Below are 17,626 nucleotides of genomic sequence, written 5' to 3' on the forward strand. Positions count from 1 at the left end.
TAATAAAACCAAAGATTTTTTTTATTATTTTGGCAAAAAGTGTATATGTACAGCTTCTTTAGAATTATTATTTGACACCATTAAAATGCATTTGACGGTGCTTTAATGATGTGCTCTTAACCAGATCACTCTGAGTAGCCTAAAAGCTGTGCTGTTTTCTGTCATGCATACACAATCTCTTTTCTTTGCGCTCTGTCCCCAGTTCTTTGTGTCATTTCTGTAATTAAAAGTCATTATAAACAAGGTTGAAGCAGGGATACACAATTCAGTAGGTATATCGAGTCACCCAGTTTCTAATCTGTCAAGTCATGGCAACCATAACAATGGTCAACAGATGACGAAATGGCAGACATGCCAAATACAAATCAGAAACATAATCAGAAATAACAGCTAATACTCCAAATTCAAGTATCATTCAGCTGCACAGACTAAGTTACACCTCTGATTACATTACAAGGTACACACCACAGTCCTAACGTTGCCTAAACTCCATTACAGAAAGATTGCCAGTGACACATCTGTGGATAATTAGCAGAGCCACAGATTTTATAAGCCAGAAATGAATGAAAGGTCGAGATAAAAAAAAAACACTGAATTTGTCAAGTGTACTCAGTCTCAATGACACTCTTACATAAATCTTACCAGCATGTGAGACTCAGTGTTGTGTTACACTGACTAAGCATGAAACGTTAACTTCAAACGTTTGGACAGTTGATGGCATTTTTGGACTGTATTTACAGGTGTATGCATCTGGAATAGTACTCGATGTTGTAGGAATACAGGTTTCAAAGCAGTCTTATAAGGTGACATCATCACGAATAAACAGACTAAGACCAGGAACATTAAAGTGCTCCATGCAGGACAGACGAAATGTACACGGTATCTGTTTCACAGTTCATCTACAAGTTTTTTTTGTTGTTTTTTCTTGTTATAGCTCAATATTAGGGGATACAAAACTAGTAATATTTGTTCAGCTTCTCACACTGGGTAAATTATTCAGGCGCGAGAACCCGACAAATATAATATTCGTGTTTCAGGATTGAGACAGAGGTGAGAATGAAGTTACTTGTATTCTATAAAAAAAAGGCAGCCTCCAGCTTTTAAGTCATGGATGTGTCAGATGTAAGGAAGCCAAAGAGAGGCAAAAAGAAAAATTGACAAAAGGTATACTAGAGTAATTCCAGTAACTTGAAAATCACCCCTGTCCTTGTGCTGTATTGCATCAGTACATTCACCAACGTCTACATACACAGAAATGACTTTTTTTTTTTTTAAACAGGCATATTCTGTACTCTAGTGAAAATTCAACCAAAGAAAAAAAAACAAAAAAACAATATAACATTTGTTTTATATTGTGTCTCAAACAGCGCAAGACGCTTTTGACTGGAGTAACAACAGAGTTTATCCAGTCGAAATATACTGAAGCTTATTGTATGCATTTACAAAATGAAAGAGTTCAATACACACAATATGCAAATATTGTGTGGTCATGTTGAGTACATATAATCAGACAGGAAATACAATACAAACATGCGTGTTTTTACAAGCACTGTACCTAGGAGTGCCCACAGTAAACGTGACATTTACAGTTACACATCAGCATATCAATCCAGTATAGCCAGCTGCAATGAAGGCATATAAGAATATAAATAAACCGAACAGATTTCGTATAGAGTAAATGTATCTAAGCTTTATCAAACAGTGTCAAAAATAAAAAAAAAATCATTTTTTAGATTAACCCAGAACATGTAATGGCATGATGTTTCTCTATGGTCACAGCACCAACTACAATTTAATGATGTGGAAAAAACAAAAATAAATCTTTCCTTCTTTAAAAAAAAAATAAAAAACTATGTAGATTGGTAGCACTCACCGGGTTTAGCTATTTACAAACTCTTTCAGGCACACCATCAATGCCTCATGAATTTTTGAATGAAAACTATTTCAAGAATTTTGTTCATTTCCGCTTTGTGCACAGCTATCATTTTTTGCTCTGGCTACATCCACTTTGTCATCTTTCTCCCTGTGTGCCTTTTACTGGTCAACATCAAATATTTATTGCTTCTTTATTCTTTAACAAGCTCTGCACTTGTGCCTCAGCCATTTCTCCTCACTCCTCCATTCTGATCGTTTCCATTCAAAGGTGAAAAGCGACCGTTTAGGGATTCACTTTTCTGATGATCTCTTCTTCGTCCTTCCAAACATTTTCATTTCTTTTTTTTTTCGGCTGACCTTTTCTGTCATAAGTGTAATACTTTGAATTCCACTATATTTCTTAAGTTATTGTCACTATTTCTATTTTTATTGTCATTCTGTCCTTGCTTTCATGCTCCCCCCCGCCCTACTGCCCAACTTCCTCTGTCCTGCCTTTCTCTCCATCTCATGCCTTTGTTCCAAATCCTGCTCCTCCTCCACTCTGCATGGTGAAATACTCTGTAAAGGACGGAAGCCGGGGTGGGAGTGGGGGTGATCGTGTGGCCGGGCGCGGGGGTATTGGAGGCGGAGGTGAGGGCAATATCGACGTTAAGTCTGCAGCAGTGGTGACGATCTTCTGTTCGCTATTTCTCTGCACATCTGGCCCTTTACGGGCCACTGTCTCCTCCACCGTCTTTACCGGTTCCTGGAAAAAAGAAGAAGAGAGTTTCACATTTGTCATGGTCTGATCCTCTACATAGGCTGTCTTGACCATAAATTAGGACTTTGCAGACACCAATCAGTAAACCAACTATGGCAGCAAATGCCCGAGATACTTTGAGGGAAATTAAACATATACAGGTTTACCTGACTGGAACAGTGGCCTTTAATGACTACCAATAACAGAATGATAACACCAGAAGACACAGAAATATCTTTAGTCTTTAGTCTGACCTAGTATTTCTTCTTGAAGAAGAAAGAACACCAGTGGAAAACAAAAAGGTATAAAATGTGTTTTGGAAAGCGTGTGTAACACCTTGTGCTCTCTGAATATCTACCAGGTCTCTAGGCCTCTGATGGAAGTGTAATTGTTCACAGTAACTACAGCTATTGGGCTCTGGCTCACAGGCCAGTGCAGCCCACGGTGATGAATGCCCCAGATCTACCCAACCATCTTCCTGCTTAGTGGGCCTGACAGGTGCCTGAGGGGGCAGAATACCTCCTCAGTTACTCCAGAAAGCATGAATCCTAATAGAGGTGTCTGTAGTACACAGGTATGGAGATAAAACTGGAAAGCACAGGAGAAATAGTGGTCCAGTGGATGAAATGCAAGTGGGACCACACTCAAAATGTGTCTTGACTGCAATGCCAGATTATCTAGTTGGTTTAGATTGCTGGTGCTGAAGGAAAGAAAAGTCTCCATGCTCTAATTGAAGCTGAAACTTTCAGATACCATCCATCACAAGAAACCAGTGAAGGGCTTGAGAAGAGTCGCTTACAACAGCCTGAGTGACGCGGCATCGATCAAATATCAACCAAAGACTGGAAACTTGGCTGGTTTCCACTAACAAATCAGGCCTGCCAGAGAAGTCCAAGGTCTGGATATACCAACCTAGAGTTTGTTCATGGCACTCATCTATCAGGTCTCAACTTTCACAGTCAAGGGCTTCAAGAGGAGGAATTATTCTAAGAAAATTGCTACTCAACTTGAAACCTGAACACCACAACCTCGTAGGGGCAGAAAAACAAGTTTGTAGATATGTTGCACCACCTAAATGTCAGGGGCTTGATGTTTGTTTGTTTTTTTTGTTTTTTTTTTGGGGGGGGGGGGGGGGGGGGTTGTAAATGCATCTGACTAAAAAATACTTCTGGTCAAATCAGGTCAAAGTTCCTATTTAATTATTATTTCACTGTGCTAAAGTGTTTTAATATCAGTCTGTGTTCACTGCACTCGCCTGTCACATTTAGGAAGCTATGAAAGTTTCTGGGAAGAAGTAATCCCTGTAAACATTTTCCCTTAGTTACTTTATTATTAAGCTAATGGAATTTTTTAGGGTGAGGCAATGAGGTAATTTCACTTTTCACAGAAATGTGCACATTTGAAAAGGATTAGGAAACAACTGATCCAGTTATATTCTATATAGTATAAATTCAAATATACATAAACACTTGCAGTTTACACTTACTGATTGGATGGAGAAAAGTTCGGTGAAGTTAGGTTGCGAGTCTCCCAGGAAGGAGCTATTTCCATAGGCATGATGAGGAAAACTCTCCGCCCCCTCACCGCCTTTCGGACTGGACAGCAGAATCCCAATTTGGGATGTCCGTACATGATATGGGAAGTTCTTATTGGCAGCTGAAGGCCGTGTGATAACCTAAAAGGCAAACAGATTAGAAAATGACACAGATGTGCATATAAAATAAACACACATATACATATAGACGCAGTTTAAAATCAGGGTATATAGTAGCCTTCACGCATCCAGATCCAAGAGAGAAGAGGAAAGTGCGAGGAATGTAGTGAGCAGGCATGCGAACGGAAATTTGCCTGAGCCGGGCTCATTACTAAATAATAACGTGTCGAAGGTGAGAAAAAGGAAGATAATGATGTGTGTAAAAGACAACCAGCATGAGGAAGTTAAGTAAGAAATAATGTATGACTGACAACGGAAAAAGTGACTTAAATAATATGAACTCGTCTGCATGCGAGTGGGCGATCGATACGAACAAGAAAGACGATGTGAGCGTAGAGATGGATCCCGAGCTGAATGCCGTTGACGATCTTCTCCCGAGCCCAACGAGGAATCCCAAAGTTGGCAATCAGAGCCATAACAGGGACAGCAAAAAACCTGAGGAGGAAAAGTGAACACATTTAGACATAAAGACCCCCAAAAAACTACAAGAATGTGGTCTGATGGTGGGAGAGATTAAAAGATTTAAAGCATATAGAGAGATAAAGATGGAAAGAGCAGAGATGTGGATAATGAGGCGGGGGATTGTGGTTGCAATGAGGGAGAAATACATAGATAATATTAGTCTTTGTAATCTACTCTTCATTTCAAGCCTCTGCTGTTATATATAAGTGGGTGATGGCTAGAGATACTAAGCAGTGTAATTTCAAGATTTTTTTTCTCAGGATTGTGTAGAAGTATGTAGCTGATCCAGTACAAAGCACTGAATATCTGACACACATATAAAGAAGCATAAATTATTCTAATAGAAGATATCTCACCAACTCAGAAAAACACACAGTATTGTTTAGCAATCATGCAGTCAGAAACAATGATACACTGCAACCGTGTGAGGTAAAAGTGTTTGGCCGCACACTACTGCAGAGAAGATGTGTAAACACCTTTTTATTCCCAGATAGCTCAAACATGAGCTTTCTCATGCACTTTTTTCCCACAGAACAGCATAAATTATTCAAATCGAGAGTCCTCAAGCAGAGAAATGTGTATTTTTTTTATACTTGTGCAATCAAAACCCCAGTACCATCTCTGGTGCTATTAAGCGCAGAGAGCAGTGCAGGTCTCACCATAGTGTGTATGTGGTGAAGAAAGGGACGTAGAAGGGCTGCTTCTCGGGGTAGTGCTTCAGGGAGACCAGCACGGCATAGCAGAACCACACATACGCAACCAGCTGCAGGCCCATGAGTCCGTATCCTGCAGGGCTGTCGTAGGCGTACAGCACTTCACCTGGGTCAAAGAACTGGCAGGAGGAAATGATGCCAAAATTACCACGCACACATTAAAACAAGTACAAAATATTTTACACAAAAGGAGGGAAGAAGCTTTATACTGAAGCTGGTGCTTTAATTACTAAGATGGATAGCTCATGGTTCAGCAGATCCACTGTGATGACAGAGGCAAAGCTCTGCTTGTAGCATTCAGTGTGAGTCTTTGACACCGATACTTCACAACTAGGTCACTGGTATTTGTGTGCACGGCTTTGTATGTGTGTATTTGGGGCATGTGCTTGAATCTGCTGATACTAGATTGCATTTCACAGTCCAGTGACAGGATAGCATGGGCCATCCAGGGTTACTCATACTGCATAATGCATAGATCTGAGTAGTTTGTGTGGACCTGCTTGAAACCTCCCCAGCACACCAGAGAGTCACAAAGTATTTTAATTCTGTATTGCAATATCTAAAAGGGTACACAATTTTTGTATAAATTTAAGAATGAGAAAAGAAGATGCAAAGATGTAGATTTGAACCTGCAGGGACACGTGTGGTTGTGCTGTGGATGAATTTTGTGAACAGGTTTTCCACAACAGCTTGAAGTTGTCTGTCTATGATTTAAGGGTGAAAAGGAAATTCAGGCAGAACTTAACTATGACAAAATCCCACTTTTACGGCCACGAGTTTGCTCTTAAAGCACAAATAAAATTTGAAGTACAAACACTTTTGATACTTCCTCCTGAATCGCCAGTAGGAATGATTAGAAATAATTCAACATTGTTTTCACTCATTCAGACACTTGGAAAAAGTCACACTAAATGCTTTCACACATTCAGATATGGTAATAGACAGCTATAACACTTAGAACACAGCCCTGCTTTGATTTCAGAGGGCCTGGCAGATTCCTGACTGCAACCCAAGAAACAGTGTACAAGTTTTCCTTTCAGTTCCAATTGTAACCTAGTTAAGCTTATTTTTAGCAGGAGCTCCCTGGAGTTTTGAGCTCTTTAATAGCAGCGACCATATAAGAGGGCAGGCACCAGAGAAATTATACTGCCTCGGATCCACATATTGTATTGTGAGAGTTATCAGTGAGCTTCCACTACACTGTGCCAAATGTATCACCACCGTGCTGTCCTCAAACACTGTAATCCACCGTCCCTGCATTTACCATGTTTACATGTCACGTTGCTGCAGGCTTTACAGTATGCAGAGATGTATGCAACGAGTCTGTTATTAATTCATAAGCTCATCGAAGCTGGAACCTAGAGAGGCATAAGAATTAATGAGTGGAGGCTGATTACAAAGTCTAACGTCCCTGTCAAGGAAAACTCTAAAGGTTCTTGATCTGAGCTCGAGTACATTATATGCACTGGCATAAGGAACCATAAATGTTGTGGTTGCACTTGGGAACTGTCTGGTTGTTTCTGTCAAGATAGAAAATTTGTAACTCATCAATGAATTTCAGCATTTTGTTTTTACAATCAACTTGATGCATTTTCATAATTAGTAATGTATCAATGTAATGAATAACTTGACAGGAAAAGCCATTACGCCCCACGCTGATCTATGGGCCCAACTCTTCTATGAATATTTATGAGATTATTAAAAAAGCCAAAGACAGCAATAACACAAGTGCAGATGCTGTGTCGAGTTTAGGTGTGTGAGAAATCTTGTACCCAATCATCCCGGATATAATTCAGACGCTGTTTTCATGTCACACCTGAAGGGCAAAGGGATCGGAAAGTTTTCGTATTTGAACTGAAAGCTTTGATCGCCACCGTTCACAGGACTGGCACTAAAGGATATTTTCAGTCTTGATTATTCTTTCAGTTATTCCCCCATTGAAGCAATCAATCTTGCTTTAATTAATATATCCGTACAAAAGACAACTATTTCATTCTATCCACTGAAGACTTCAAAACCAAAGCATTATAAAAAGCATGAAATTCACACATTTGACAAGGTGAAACCAGAAAATGCTTGGTATTAAATCATTATTAGCATAATTATTAATTCATTTTGACTCTGGAGCTATAGTTGAATTAGCAAATTAATCAATATTCAATTAATTTAGAACAATTTTCTATCCATCCATACATTTTCCTTCAACTTTCTCCAATTCGGGGTCTCCCGGGGCCTGAAGTTTATCCCAGATGTCAGAGTGAGAGGCAAAGTACAGCCTCAACAGGTGCCCAGTCTATCACAGGGCCTGACCACAATTTTGATAATTAATATTTATCTATTCAGTCACCACATAGTAAACAGACTGTGCAAAAAAATGAATATAAGATCCCCACCTATATAAACAAATCGTGACCGAACAGGCTCAGGCTTAAGTAAATAACATCAACAATATTCTCACACGTAGCCCTCAAATATGTATTTGTATAGCAATCTTTTGAAAACTAAAAATGAATCACACATGTTTATGGTCATACTGTATCAGCATCATTAACAATTAAGATTATTTTTTTCATTACTGAGCATTTTACAGCTTCACAGGGGTGAAGATGTGCTAATGTTTAGCAGGATTAAGATTTCGCTTACTATCTTAGTTAAATGTCCTAGTCTGCTCAAACTAATTGGCGATTAAAACAAGAACACAGCTGATGCTCCAGTACAGTTTCGCAGGCATTTTGTTACCAAAGAATTATTGGACAAATTAAAACAATAAGAACTTCAGAGTTATGCCAGTCGACTGCATGGCGTTCAAATTTTGCCAACAATCCACACTATAGCTGCCAAGCTACTTCCCTGCACACCTACTCACATTATCACAAGCCTGTCAATCTTACATAGTGGAAAAAGTCAGCATGATTATTTCTGGGCACAGTAACTGGCTCTAAAAGTATGATGCTATACTGCTGGCTAGAAATATATGTATAGATAAAATCGATATTAAAAATAAACTTCCAGTCCCTTCCAGCAGTGTTGGTGATTGTGTAAACAGTACCTCCGCCTCATAGATGAAGAGGATGACGTAGGTGATTGTGTAAACCGTCATGTAGATGCTCAGTTTCACAGACCCACTGTGACTGATCCTCGCCCTGTGATATGCAAGGATAAACACAGGGTCAGAGGTTGCACACAAGTTGGAGGAAGATAAGAAGAAAATACAATGACACACTTTAAGAGACACAAAGGAAAGCTAAGATACAAAACACACACAGACGCACGCACACACACACACACACACACACACACACACACACACACACACACACAGAAAGACACAAAATCCTGCATTTGCTTCTTTACACTCAAGCAGACAGCTTAATCAAAAAACAGCTATTCAGAACTACACAGCACAAAGATATGTGAGCATTAAACTCTCTGCTATTTATATATTTAAAACAGCTGCAGGCTTATGGATGGAGCAAAAACAGAAATTAATGCTTCTCTATTTGTAGCTGTCAACAAATAAGCATTTCAGCGTTAAGCCTTCATCAGCATTTCAAAGATCTTTTTGCACAGCTAATTCATCATTACGCTCAACCAAAAAAGAAAAGAAAAAAGAAATCAAAGTTGTTGAGTAGTTATCTGCAAATTGTCAACTAGTTAAACGCTGCAGATAAATAGCTCTGCCTCATGCTTAGCCATGAAGCAGTTCGTTTTATTCACTGGGGTTTTAAGAGAGTTTAATACGTCTAGAAATCTTCTGAACCCAGAGGAGGATCTAATCCTAGAGTCAAAAAAGCCAGCTTAAAAATTTTGCAAGCTAAGTTTTTGCTGTGAGTTCTGTATGAAAAAAGAGATTTAGTTTGTGCCAAGCCAAAGCAAAACCAATCTTCAAACTTTGACACATGTTTAGATGATGACTTGCCAGAAAAATAAAATCAAGATTCTAAAAAATACCTTATAAACAGAGGTGATTTGTAAAAAAGCAAGATCGTATAGCTGCATGACTTTTTCTTCGCACATAAAGCTAACTCGGAAACTGATGTCAAATAAAAACTGGCACGTTTCTCCCGTTTGATAACTGGAGTTTGAATCCAGCATTCGAAAACAGGCAAGACCAATGACAGTTGGATGAGCAGGGCATTTGTCCAGTCATGTGGAAGATGGATAAATGCTGACATTCCAGTGAAGAAAAGCACTCTTAAATAATCCATTGTGCTGTCTAACTGCCTGTCCCAAGCAAATGTCTGCTAACTCTTGCCAGAAACTAGTGAGCAAACAAAAAACCTGTCAGCCGGCTCTGCGAGCCAAAGGTAATGCTTCAGCATCAGAAAGTTCACACCATAACATCATTTATCCATGACATCCCTTCACACACATCAGGCGCTCGCCCACATTATTAGACGCAGCATCCTAACTGACTTTTTGACTCCTGTCACCCGGCATCATCAAGTCATCATGGTGACGGTAAGTGCTGACAGTGAGTGACATTCTCAGCATAAAAATACCTACAAAATGTGACAGGCTTGTATAAACAGACACACACGCGCACAACACTGCAGTGTAGTGAGATAATACATGTACACACAGACAAAGCGCCCACCTGGTGACAGTGAAACCTTTGCCCAACAATATGAGCATCAGAAGGAACACCAAGAAACTGACGGAGAACAGTAATTTCCCTGGAGATGGTCACAGAGGTGGAGGGAGAGACAGAAAATGAGAGAGAGGAGACAGAAGGGGTAATTAGGTTGTGGTTTCCGAATCTGAGATATCAGAGGGGAACGATAAAATCAGGTCACCGCACACATTTTTGCTCGCGCACACAGTCACGTACAATCACACCCAATCCAGCCCGTGCACGCTGAACCACCTATTACATTTCTTCAGCTGCACACGCACCCATCAGCATCCTATCATTCATTCTGCTCAGGCAGTGAGCGATTTTCCAGTGCAGAGTTAGTGTCAGTCATTGAGTCAGTGATCGATGCAGGAGAGGAACTCACCAAGTATTTTGAGGCTGCCATTGCCAACTCCTTCTCTAGCATACAGGCCCCAGTAGACACAATGGAACAGCAGGCTGAGCACTGCCAAGTGGAAAGGATGCAGGGAGGAGAGAAATTAAAAAAAAAAAAAAAAAAAAAAAAACACCAGAAGGAAGAAAAGAGGGAAAAGAGATGGGTGAGCAGGCGTTACAGAAGAGGAGAAAAGGCATTAAGAGGAAGAGATGTGGGAGTTAAGAAAATACACAGAACAAAGGTGACAGGCAGATGATAATGAGGGAGGAGAGAAGGGAAGCAAGACAGAAAAAAAGAAGGAATTTATAAAAGGAGCAAAATCCTTGAGAGAAGTGGGAGGAGAGGGTGAAAGCGAATTCAGGGGTGGCACGAGAATCGAGAAGGGATTTAGACAGAGGACAAGCAGGCAAGAAAGAAGAAAGTGAGATAAGGGGGTGAAGAAAAAGAAGAGGACAGGATGAGGAGAGCGGGGAGGGGGTTCATCAGTAACAGCATGCTCCACTAAACACTGTAACACAGGGCGACTGTTTGCAGTAGGTCCTATTCAGAGGCTAATAAGTGCGATAATATCTGTGCTCTTGAAGTGGGGATTAAGGTGTGAGATGCTGCAACCGTGCAAGAGGCTCAGTCATCTCGAGTGTGTGTGTTCTGTCAGTGTGCGTGTCTGTTCAGGACAGAAGCTCTCACCTTCCACACCTGCTGCCGTCATAAACATTTTGTAGGTTGTGTGAAGAAGCTGTCTTCCCTTCAGATTGTCTACAGGTAAAAAAATAAATAAATAAATAAAATAACAAGAGATAAAGGTGACAGAGGTGTGTGTGCTGGGGGAAAGATAAAAAGGATGAGGATACACTGACAGATGGCGAAGGAGAGCGGGAGAGGTACAGAGACTGGGAGGCAGAAGAAAAGAGCAAGAACAAGGGAACGGGCCAGATAAATGGGCGGGAGCGATCATTAGTATGCATCCATCTCATGATGCACATCTCCAGATGACGCCTTATACATCTTCTCTGTTCACGGCACATAATCCGAGAGGAAATATTCTTAATGCGTATTTAAGCAGCCTATTTTACTACCAAAACACTCCGGCAAACAGCAGTGGCCTAGGGGGAAAATTTATAGAGAGAAGAAGGGTCATAAACGATCACACTCTTTTAGCTCTCCTGTATTACAGCAGGCTTAGCCAGCCAAGTGTTGCTGAATCCTCCTGGGAATTTTGCAGGTGCTCTAATGATATTTTTTAAAGAGACAAAAACTTCCAAAAAATTTCATATTCATTTACAGCCCTTTGAAGCTTTTGCAAACACTGTTGTTGCGCTTTCCCCCCCTCTCTGCGAGTGCGCGTCTCTCGAGTTTTCTGTTCCTGTTTTTTAAAACAGAGACACGTTGCTGTAGTATGTATAGAATGTGGTGATAATAAAGCAAGGCCTCCCCTAAAGAACAAAGCCTTAATCTCAATGACAGGACATGCTGCTCCAAAATCTCCATGTGTGGTTCAGTATTAATGCTGCATACAGATGTGCAAGTTACCCATCCCACGTTTCCTTTTTACCCTCATCGTCTTTTGGACTGTGTGCCGTTAACAAGTGCCCTCTCCTCTGTACTCTAACGGACAAAGCGTCCATGAATTCTAAAAAGATATTACATTTTTGATTATTCAGACTTGAAAACAGTTTCCATTTCTCCTCAGTCAGCCTTTAATGAGCTGAGCCCAGAGAAGCTAAGGCATTTCTGGATCTTGTTTACAAGTGCTTTTTTCCTGCGTAGTAGTATTGCAACTTGCATTTTATGGATGCAGCAACAAACAGTGCTCAGAAGTGTTTCTGAGAGCATGCAGTGATTTCCACTAGAGACTCAAGTGGAGCAGGGGGATTAATCCAAAGAGAACTGAAACCGACAGTCAGAACCTCTAATCGACGTAATCTTGCCCACGTTGGTTATTTCTGAGTTTGTTTCGTTTTTCTTGTTGCTTTTTTCGAACTCTGTTAATACTCCAGCCGGTATTTACAGTCCCCTTTAAAACAGTACTCAGAGCGTCGTCACGTGAGCCCGCCCCGTCCAGCCTGCGCCATGGTAACATCATGGAGGAAAAACTCAAACACCGAGCCCACTGTGCAACTCGAGCAGCTTGTGCCAAATAAAAAAATCTACATCTGTTGTTTGGACACATTTTTGGCTTTAGTAAAGGCAACATCAAAAGAGGAAGAAAAAAAAACTGCAGGAAAAATAGTTTCAGCGACCAAAGGTAAAACAGCCAATCTGTTACAACAGTGTGTGTATGTGTAGATTCGACTAAGGTTTTTTTTTAAGACATTACACAACTTTTCGAAGTATTTTTTACCCTGTTTCAATTTTTTGAAGTTTATTTCTGTCAACAAATTTCAGATAGGACTACATACTTAAAAACACACATATTTACCCATTTCAAAATTTGAGATCTTTTCTTTTTCTTGTTCTTTTTTGTTGTCATTTTTAGTCAAATAAAGGGTGAAATCCTTGCGTTCTGTTTGGTTATATGGCTTTTTTTCTATGTTCATAAGGACAATGACACAATTTTGTGTCTCTATACTAAAAATTACATATAGAATTGACTGCAATTGCTAAACAGTTAATGCATTACTTTTGTTAAAATCCTTGTATTAAAGCTAAAAGTCAATTCAGCCACATCTTGACTGTTTAATTTAAAATCCTCTGAAGATTTTCAGAATGAAGTCAATCTCAAGACCCAGCGTCAGTAAGGACCCCAATAAAGATGTCAGAAAAAGCATTCACATGGGAAAAACCAAACAAAACACATGCATCAGTTTGTTCACAGCTGGACAAAAAGTGAGAGTTAACAGCGCTAACAGAAAAATCTCACCAGAACTTAATTTAGTAGGCAGACTTAAAAATATAAATCTGACTCTCAGTGCTGTGAAAGATTGTGCGATTCAACCTTCCATTCTTAATCTGAAGCGTGCCTCATTGGGTCCAAAGATCATTAAATGGATGCTTAATTGTGATCGTCTAGAGAAGCAAACTACAGATTAGGTGCAATACAAGTGATTCTGCCCCCTTGCCAGTTTATAAAAAGGAAGATATGCATATGATAGCACAGAAACGCCCGACGTGAAGAAAGCAGGGGATTTTGCCAGGAGCTGTTGTTCTCAGTTGCTTCAGGGTTATTTCAGCTTTGACCTTTGCGTGACAAACTCGCTTCAGTAACCTTAAGGCTGCAGCTACCTTCTCCACTCAACCGTTCACCTTTACTTGAAAACCAAGGCTCGCTATCACCGTCTCCTCTTTCCTGCTTCCCTGATGCTCGTGTTCAGTCTCAGCCCAAAATGAAAACGGCACAGGCTCCACCTTTACTTATCTGAACAAACACGAGAACTTACTCCCATCCCATCAAGAAACCATGTAGATTTTATAATAGATCTGACACAAAAATTGCATTTCTGGGGGGCTTTGAATTCCTATTACATTAAAAGAGTGAAATAAAAGGCAGTACTTACAAGCAAAGTAGCAGGAGAGAAGGAACACCATGGAGAAGATGATCAGGAACGTGATGTCTGTTTCCAAGATGCCTGTGAAAGGAGGAAGAAAAATTCAAGAAAACTTGTGATAAAAGGAGAACATTTGAGGAGAAAGAACGAAATAGAAATATGAAAGAAGGCAAATGTACAAGATACACAGTGGGTTTAGATACAAAGGAAGAAGGAGTAAATAAGGTGTACAAAGTGTTCAGATCAATAAAAGAAAGTAGAACGTATGAGGGAAAGACAGATAATTTACAAGGGACAATAAATCCAAAGAGCAGGGTGCTTGATATGGATCAAGCACCCTGCTCTTTGGATTCTCATTTGATCCTATAGCCATATATTGGATTAAATGAGAAAAAGTGAGAGGCAATTACAGTAGAGCAAGAGTGTGAGAGATCGGAGGAAACATTAGTGATGTAGGAATAATTAATTTAGATGCTACGTTGGCCCTCTTTTATTCTTTTCATCCCTTCCTCTCAGTTTATCTAGCATCATTAATTCATTCAGCCATCCCTTCATTATTGTCATTTGTGTAATTTGTTCAGTTGAAGGTGCTTTATTGGCCGTGCTAAGTGGCGTAGGCTTGTGCCATCAGCGATTCATTCCATAATCTCTCACTTTCAGTCTAATCACACTTACCAAACTCGTCAGCAGAGAAATGCTGCGTCCAGAAAGACTGGCCATTGGTCAGTTTCATCTCATACTCCAGCTGCAGGCCATCTCCCTGCAAGACATAAGAGAGCAGCAGAAGTGGACAGTGGATGGTTAGCAGATTTGTACAAAATATTAATGCACTATGTTTATCTATGATCTTCATAAAAATGAATTTGGGTGATATTTTTGCTTTTACAAATGGTCACTCAAGGCTGGCTCAAAAAAAGCAAATCCACTCCCACAGACCAAATTACTTTAGAGAGGAAGTAAACATGTTTACAGCTAGTTCCGAAAAATGATTTTGGTCTCTATAGCTATTTTTTACCCTGTATGCAACCATACAGGGTGGGTGAATTTTTCATAACTTACCCATTTAAAGTTATGCATTATTAGGGGCATGGGCATTTCGAGTGACATTAGCCGGCTGTTAGACATCCATTTGGCTAATTCAACTCCTTGACCGTTTTTGTGTACTTGGGCCCTTGTGAAGCATTTTTAATGACAAATTATTTAGCTTTCTTTGCAGCTAATTGTATCAAGAACTTGCCCAAGAAGTTTAGGTGAGTCATATTGTGGCCTTTTATTTGTATGCATTGTTTGTTACTGAACCTAGCTAACCAACTTGCTAACATTAGCTGGAAGCTTTCTCCTCCAAATATGGCTCCAAAGAATAATAATGTTAGGCTAATGAGTGATATCATTATAACTACCAAATACAGTTAATGGTTGCATTGTTGTAAATTATAGATTAGGAGCAGCTCCCTTTCTTGTATGCGCACCACATACACTGTCGCAGTCAAATATTTATCCACAAGCTCACGGGGTTAAGCAGGTGATCCATATGCTTCAAGGCTATTACAGAGGCCTTAGTTCGGTTCCACCGTGTGCCATTTGCTATTTACTTTGCCCCGCTCTCCCACCTTTCCTGTTTACTCTCAAATGTCTGTCATAATTAAAGTCTTAGAAACCCGAAATATATATATTTAAATACATGCATATTTAGAGCCACATGCTGGTGTGCCATTACCATGGAGGCTTTTCACTGTGAAGATAAAAACAAAGTATGTGAAAGTAAATTATGCGGGACCACCACGAAAAGGTTCATGAACACAAACTTATTCCAGCACTTAAATCAACATTGGTTTTTTGAAAGAGGTTACAAAGGAAAACTGGACAAAGCCATCCAGAGCTCAGGAGCCAGCCACAAGCCTGCAGCCTCAGTGTGAACAAAGAATCAAAGCAGATACTAGGAAAATTATAGAGATGAGCGAAAAAAGGGTCAACATCCTGGTGAAGTTACGCATATATTGGAAAGTGTTGTTAAGTACCCGACAGTTGTTTTGTTATATAAATATGTTGCACCTGCTTTTGTTTGGTAAGGTGAAAAATATGTCAGGTAAAGGTGGGTGTCCAGTAATTCGTTTTCAGTTAATTATCTGTGCCTCGTTCCAGTAGCAGAGCGATTTATTTTCAGTTGATTAAGTGACGTTTCTGTAACCTTCTCCAGTTTGGGGAAAATTGTGAATTTTAATTATTTCTTTTATTATGAAAATTATATTTTGTATTTATTTATTTATTTTTTGGTTGCATATACTGCAAGTCATTGTTCCCAGAAAGAAAATCGGAGTTCTGCAAAAAATCGACAGAGGAATTGGACTCGACTAAGAAAATGGCAATTGGTGCATATCTGGTAATTTACTATGAGGAGACAGGTATGGTATACCTGATTACAACTGAATGCATTGAATGCAACTGTGTCATTTAGTCATTCTTCGAGCTGGCCTCGGCGCACCTCAGGATCCTCCAGGTGTACGGAAAAAGTTGATGGGTAAAGAAAAGGGAATCTGGGCTGTTCTGCCGACACTGTGCTGCAAATCCAGAGATGCTCAAATTACAGGAAAGATGAAAAGATCATAGCCATAGCAACAGCTTTCTCTTGCTTAAGTCTGAGTATTCTTGGTCTCAATTATTAATACTGTGATTTTAATTATTTGTTAAGCTCAATATCTTCAAATGTTGATCTGATATAACTGCCTGACAGTGCGGTGGTATGAAAGCTATCACAAAGAGAGAATATTTATTTTTATTTAAGTCAGGAGAAACATCACAAAGAAAACTAGCATGCCCCTGTGGCAAGCCAATATTGGATTAATGTGAATGTTTACTTGTCAGTTCTCAACACAAAAAGCATCAAATTGAAATGAATTTGGGAGGTGAGAAAAAAGACGTATGGGGAGCAAGAACAAGAGAAAGTGCACAAAGATGGGTTGACAATCAGAGCACGGAGAGCTCATTTCACAGACGTAAGTTCAAAGCCGATGGAGTTCGCGCTTGTTGCTTGAGCGAGGGACCAGAGAAGGAGGGGGAGGGAAAAGACTTTGATTTCATTTGGCAGCCTGAGACTCCATCTCACTCCCTCTATCAAAAAAGGGCGAGAAGCGTGGAGCGTGCACTGCCACAAAATCAATACAGACACAAAGAGCAAGGAGACAGAGATAAGGAGAGTGATAGATGTGGAGAGAGAAAGTTTAAAATACAGGTAGAGAGAAAGAGAGGTTGAGGAAACAAGAAAATGCAAAAAGGGAGAGAGAGAAATAGATGCACGGGGAGATGAGGGAAGAAGTGGCACTTCACTGCAGGACTTCTCTCCACAGGGTTCACAGATGAGTTTAGGGTTGCTGGGTGGTTTCTGGTGTAAAAGGCACCCACTTTCGACGTACCGCACTGATGTATCGCACAATGAAGGTGTTCTCACCCAACATCAAAACAGTCTGATACAACTTGTGATCCCTTAAGCTGCAGATAACAATATTTTCAAAGGATGTCTGAGTCTTTTGAGAGAGTGTGCCTCTGGAACGTAAATGTTCGGGTAGCGTTTGAGTGCAACAAACCCTTTTTTCTCCAAAAATTGTGTTTGCACAGTCAGTTTTATGTGT

At 40.0% G+C, this 17,626-nt stretch overlaps 1 protein-coding gene across 1 annotated transcript in view; it reads right to left on the reverse strand.

Annotated features, from left to right (window-relative positions):
* The window catches only part of tmem145 (transmembrane protein 145), a 40,570-nt gene continuing 22,944 nt past the window's right edge, over window positions 1–17,626 (reverse strand). Inside the window, exons 6-15 of the mRNA XM_085291558.1 lie at window positions 14,676–14,760; window positions 14,010–14,081; window positions 11,203–11,271; window positions 10,504–10,584; window positions 10,101–10,179; window positions 8,553–8,646; window positions 5,450–5,622; window positions 4,643–4,763; window positions 4,101–4,289; window positions 1–2,620 (exon numbers count right to left, since the gene is read on the reverse strand). Coding sequence (XP_085147684.1) covers window positions 2,381–2,620; window positions 4,101–4,289; window positions 4,643–4,763; window positions 5,450–5,622; window positions 8,553–8,646; window positions 10,101–10,179; window positions 10,504–10,584; window positions 11,203–11,271; window positions 14,010–14,081; window positions 14,676–14,760 — 1,203 coding nt within the window. The 3' untranslated portion in view covers window positions 1–2,380. The remainder of the gene's footprint in view (window positions 2,621–4,100; window positions 4,290–4,642; window positions 4,764–5,449; window positions 5,623–8,552; window positions 8,647–10,100; window positions 10,180–10,503; window positions 10,585–11,202; window positions 11,272–14,009; window positions 14,082–14,675; window positions 14,761–17,626) is intronic.

This window comes from Mchenga conophoros, linkage group LG11, assembly GCF_057382185.1.
Source record: "Mchenga conophoros isolate Kocher_MC1m ecotype Shallow Benthic linkage group LG11, M_conophoros_male_GT1.1, whole genome shotgun sequence".
Classification (NCBI taxonomy): domain Eukaryota; kingdom Metazoa; phylum Chordata; class Actinopteri; order Cichliformes; family Cichlidae; genus Mchenga; species Mchenga conophoros.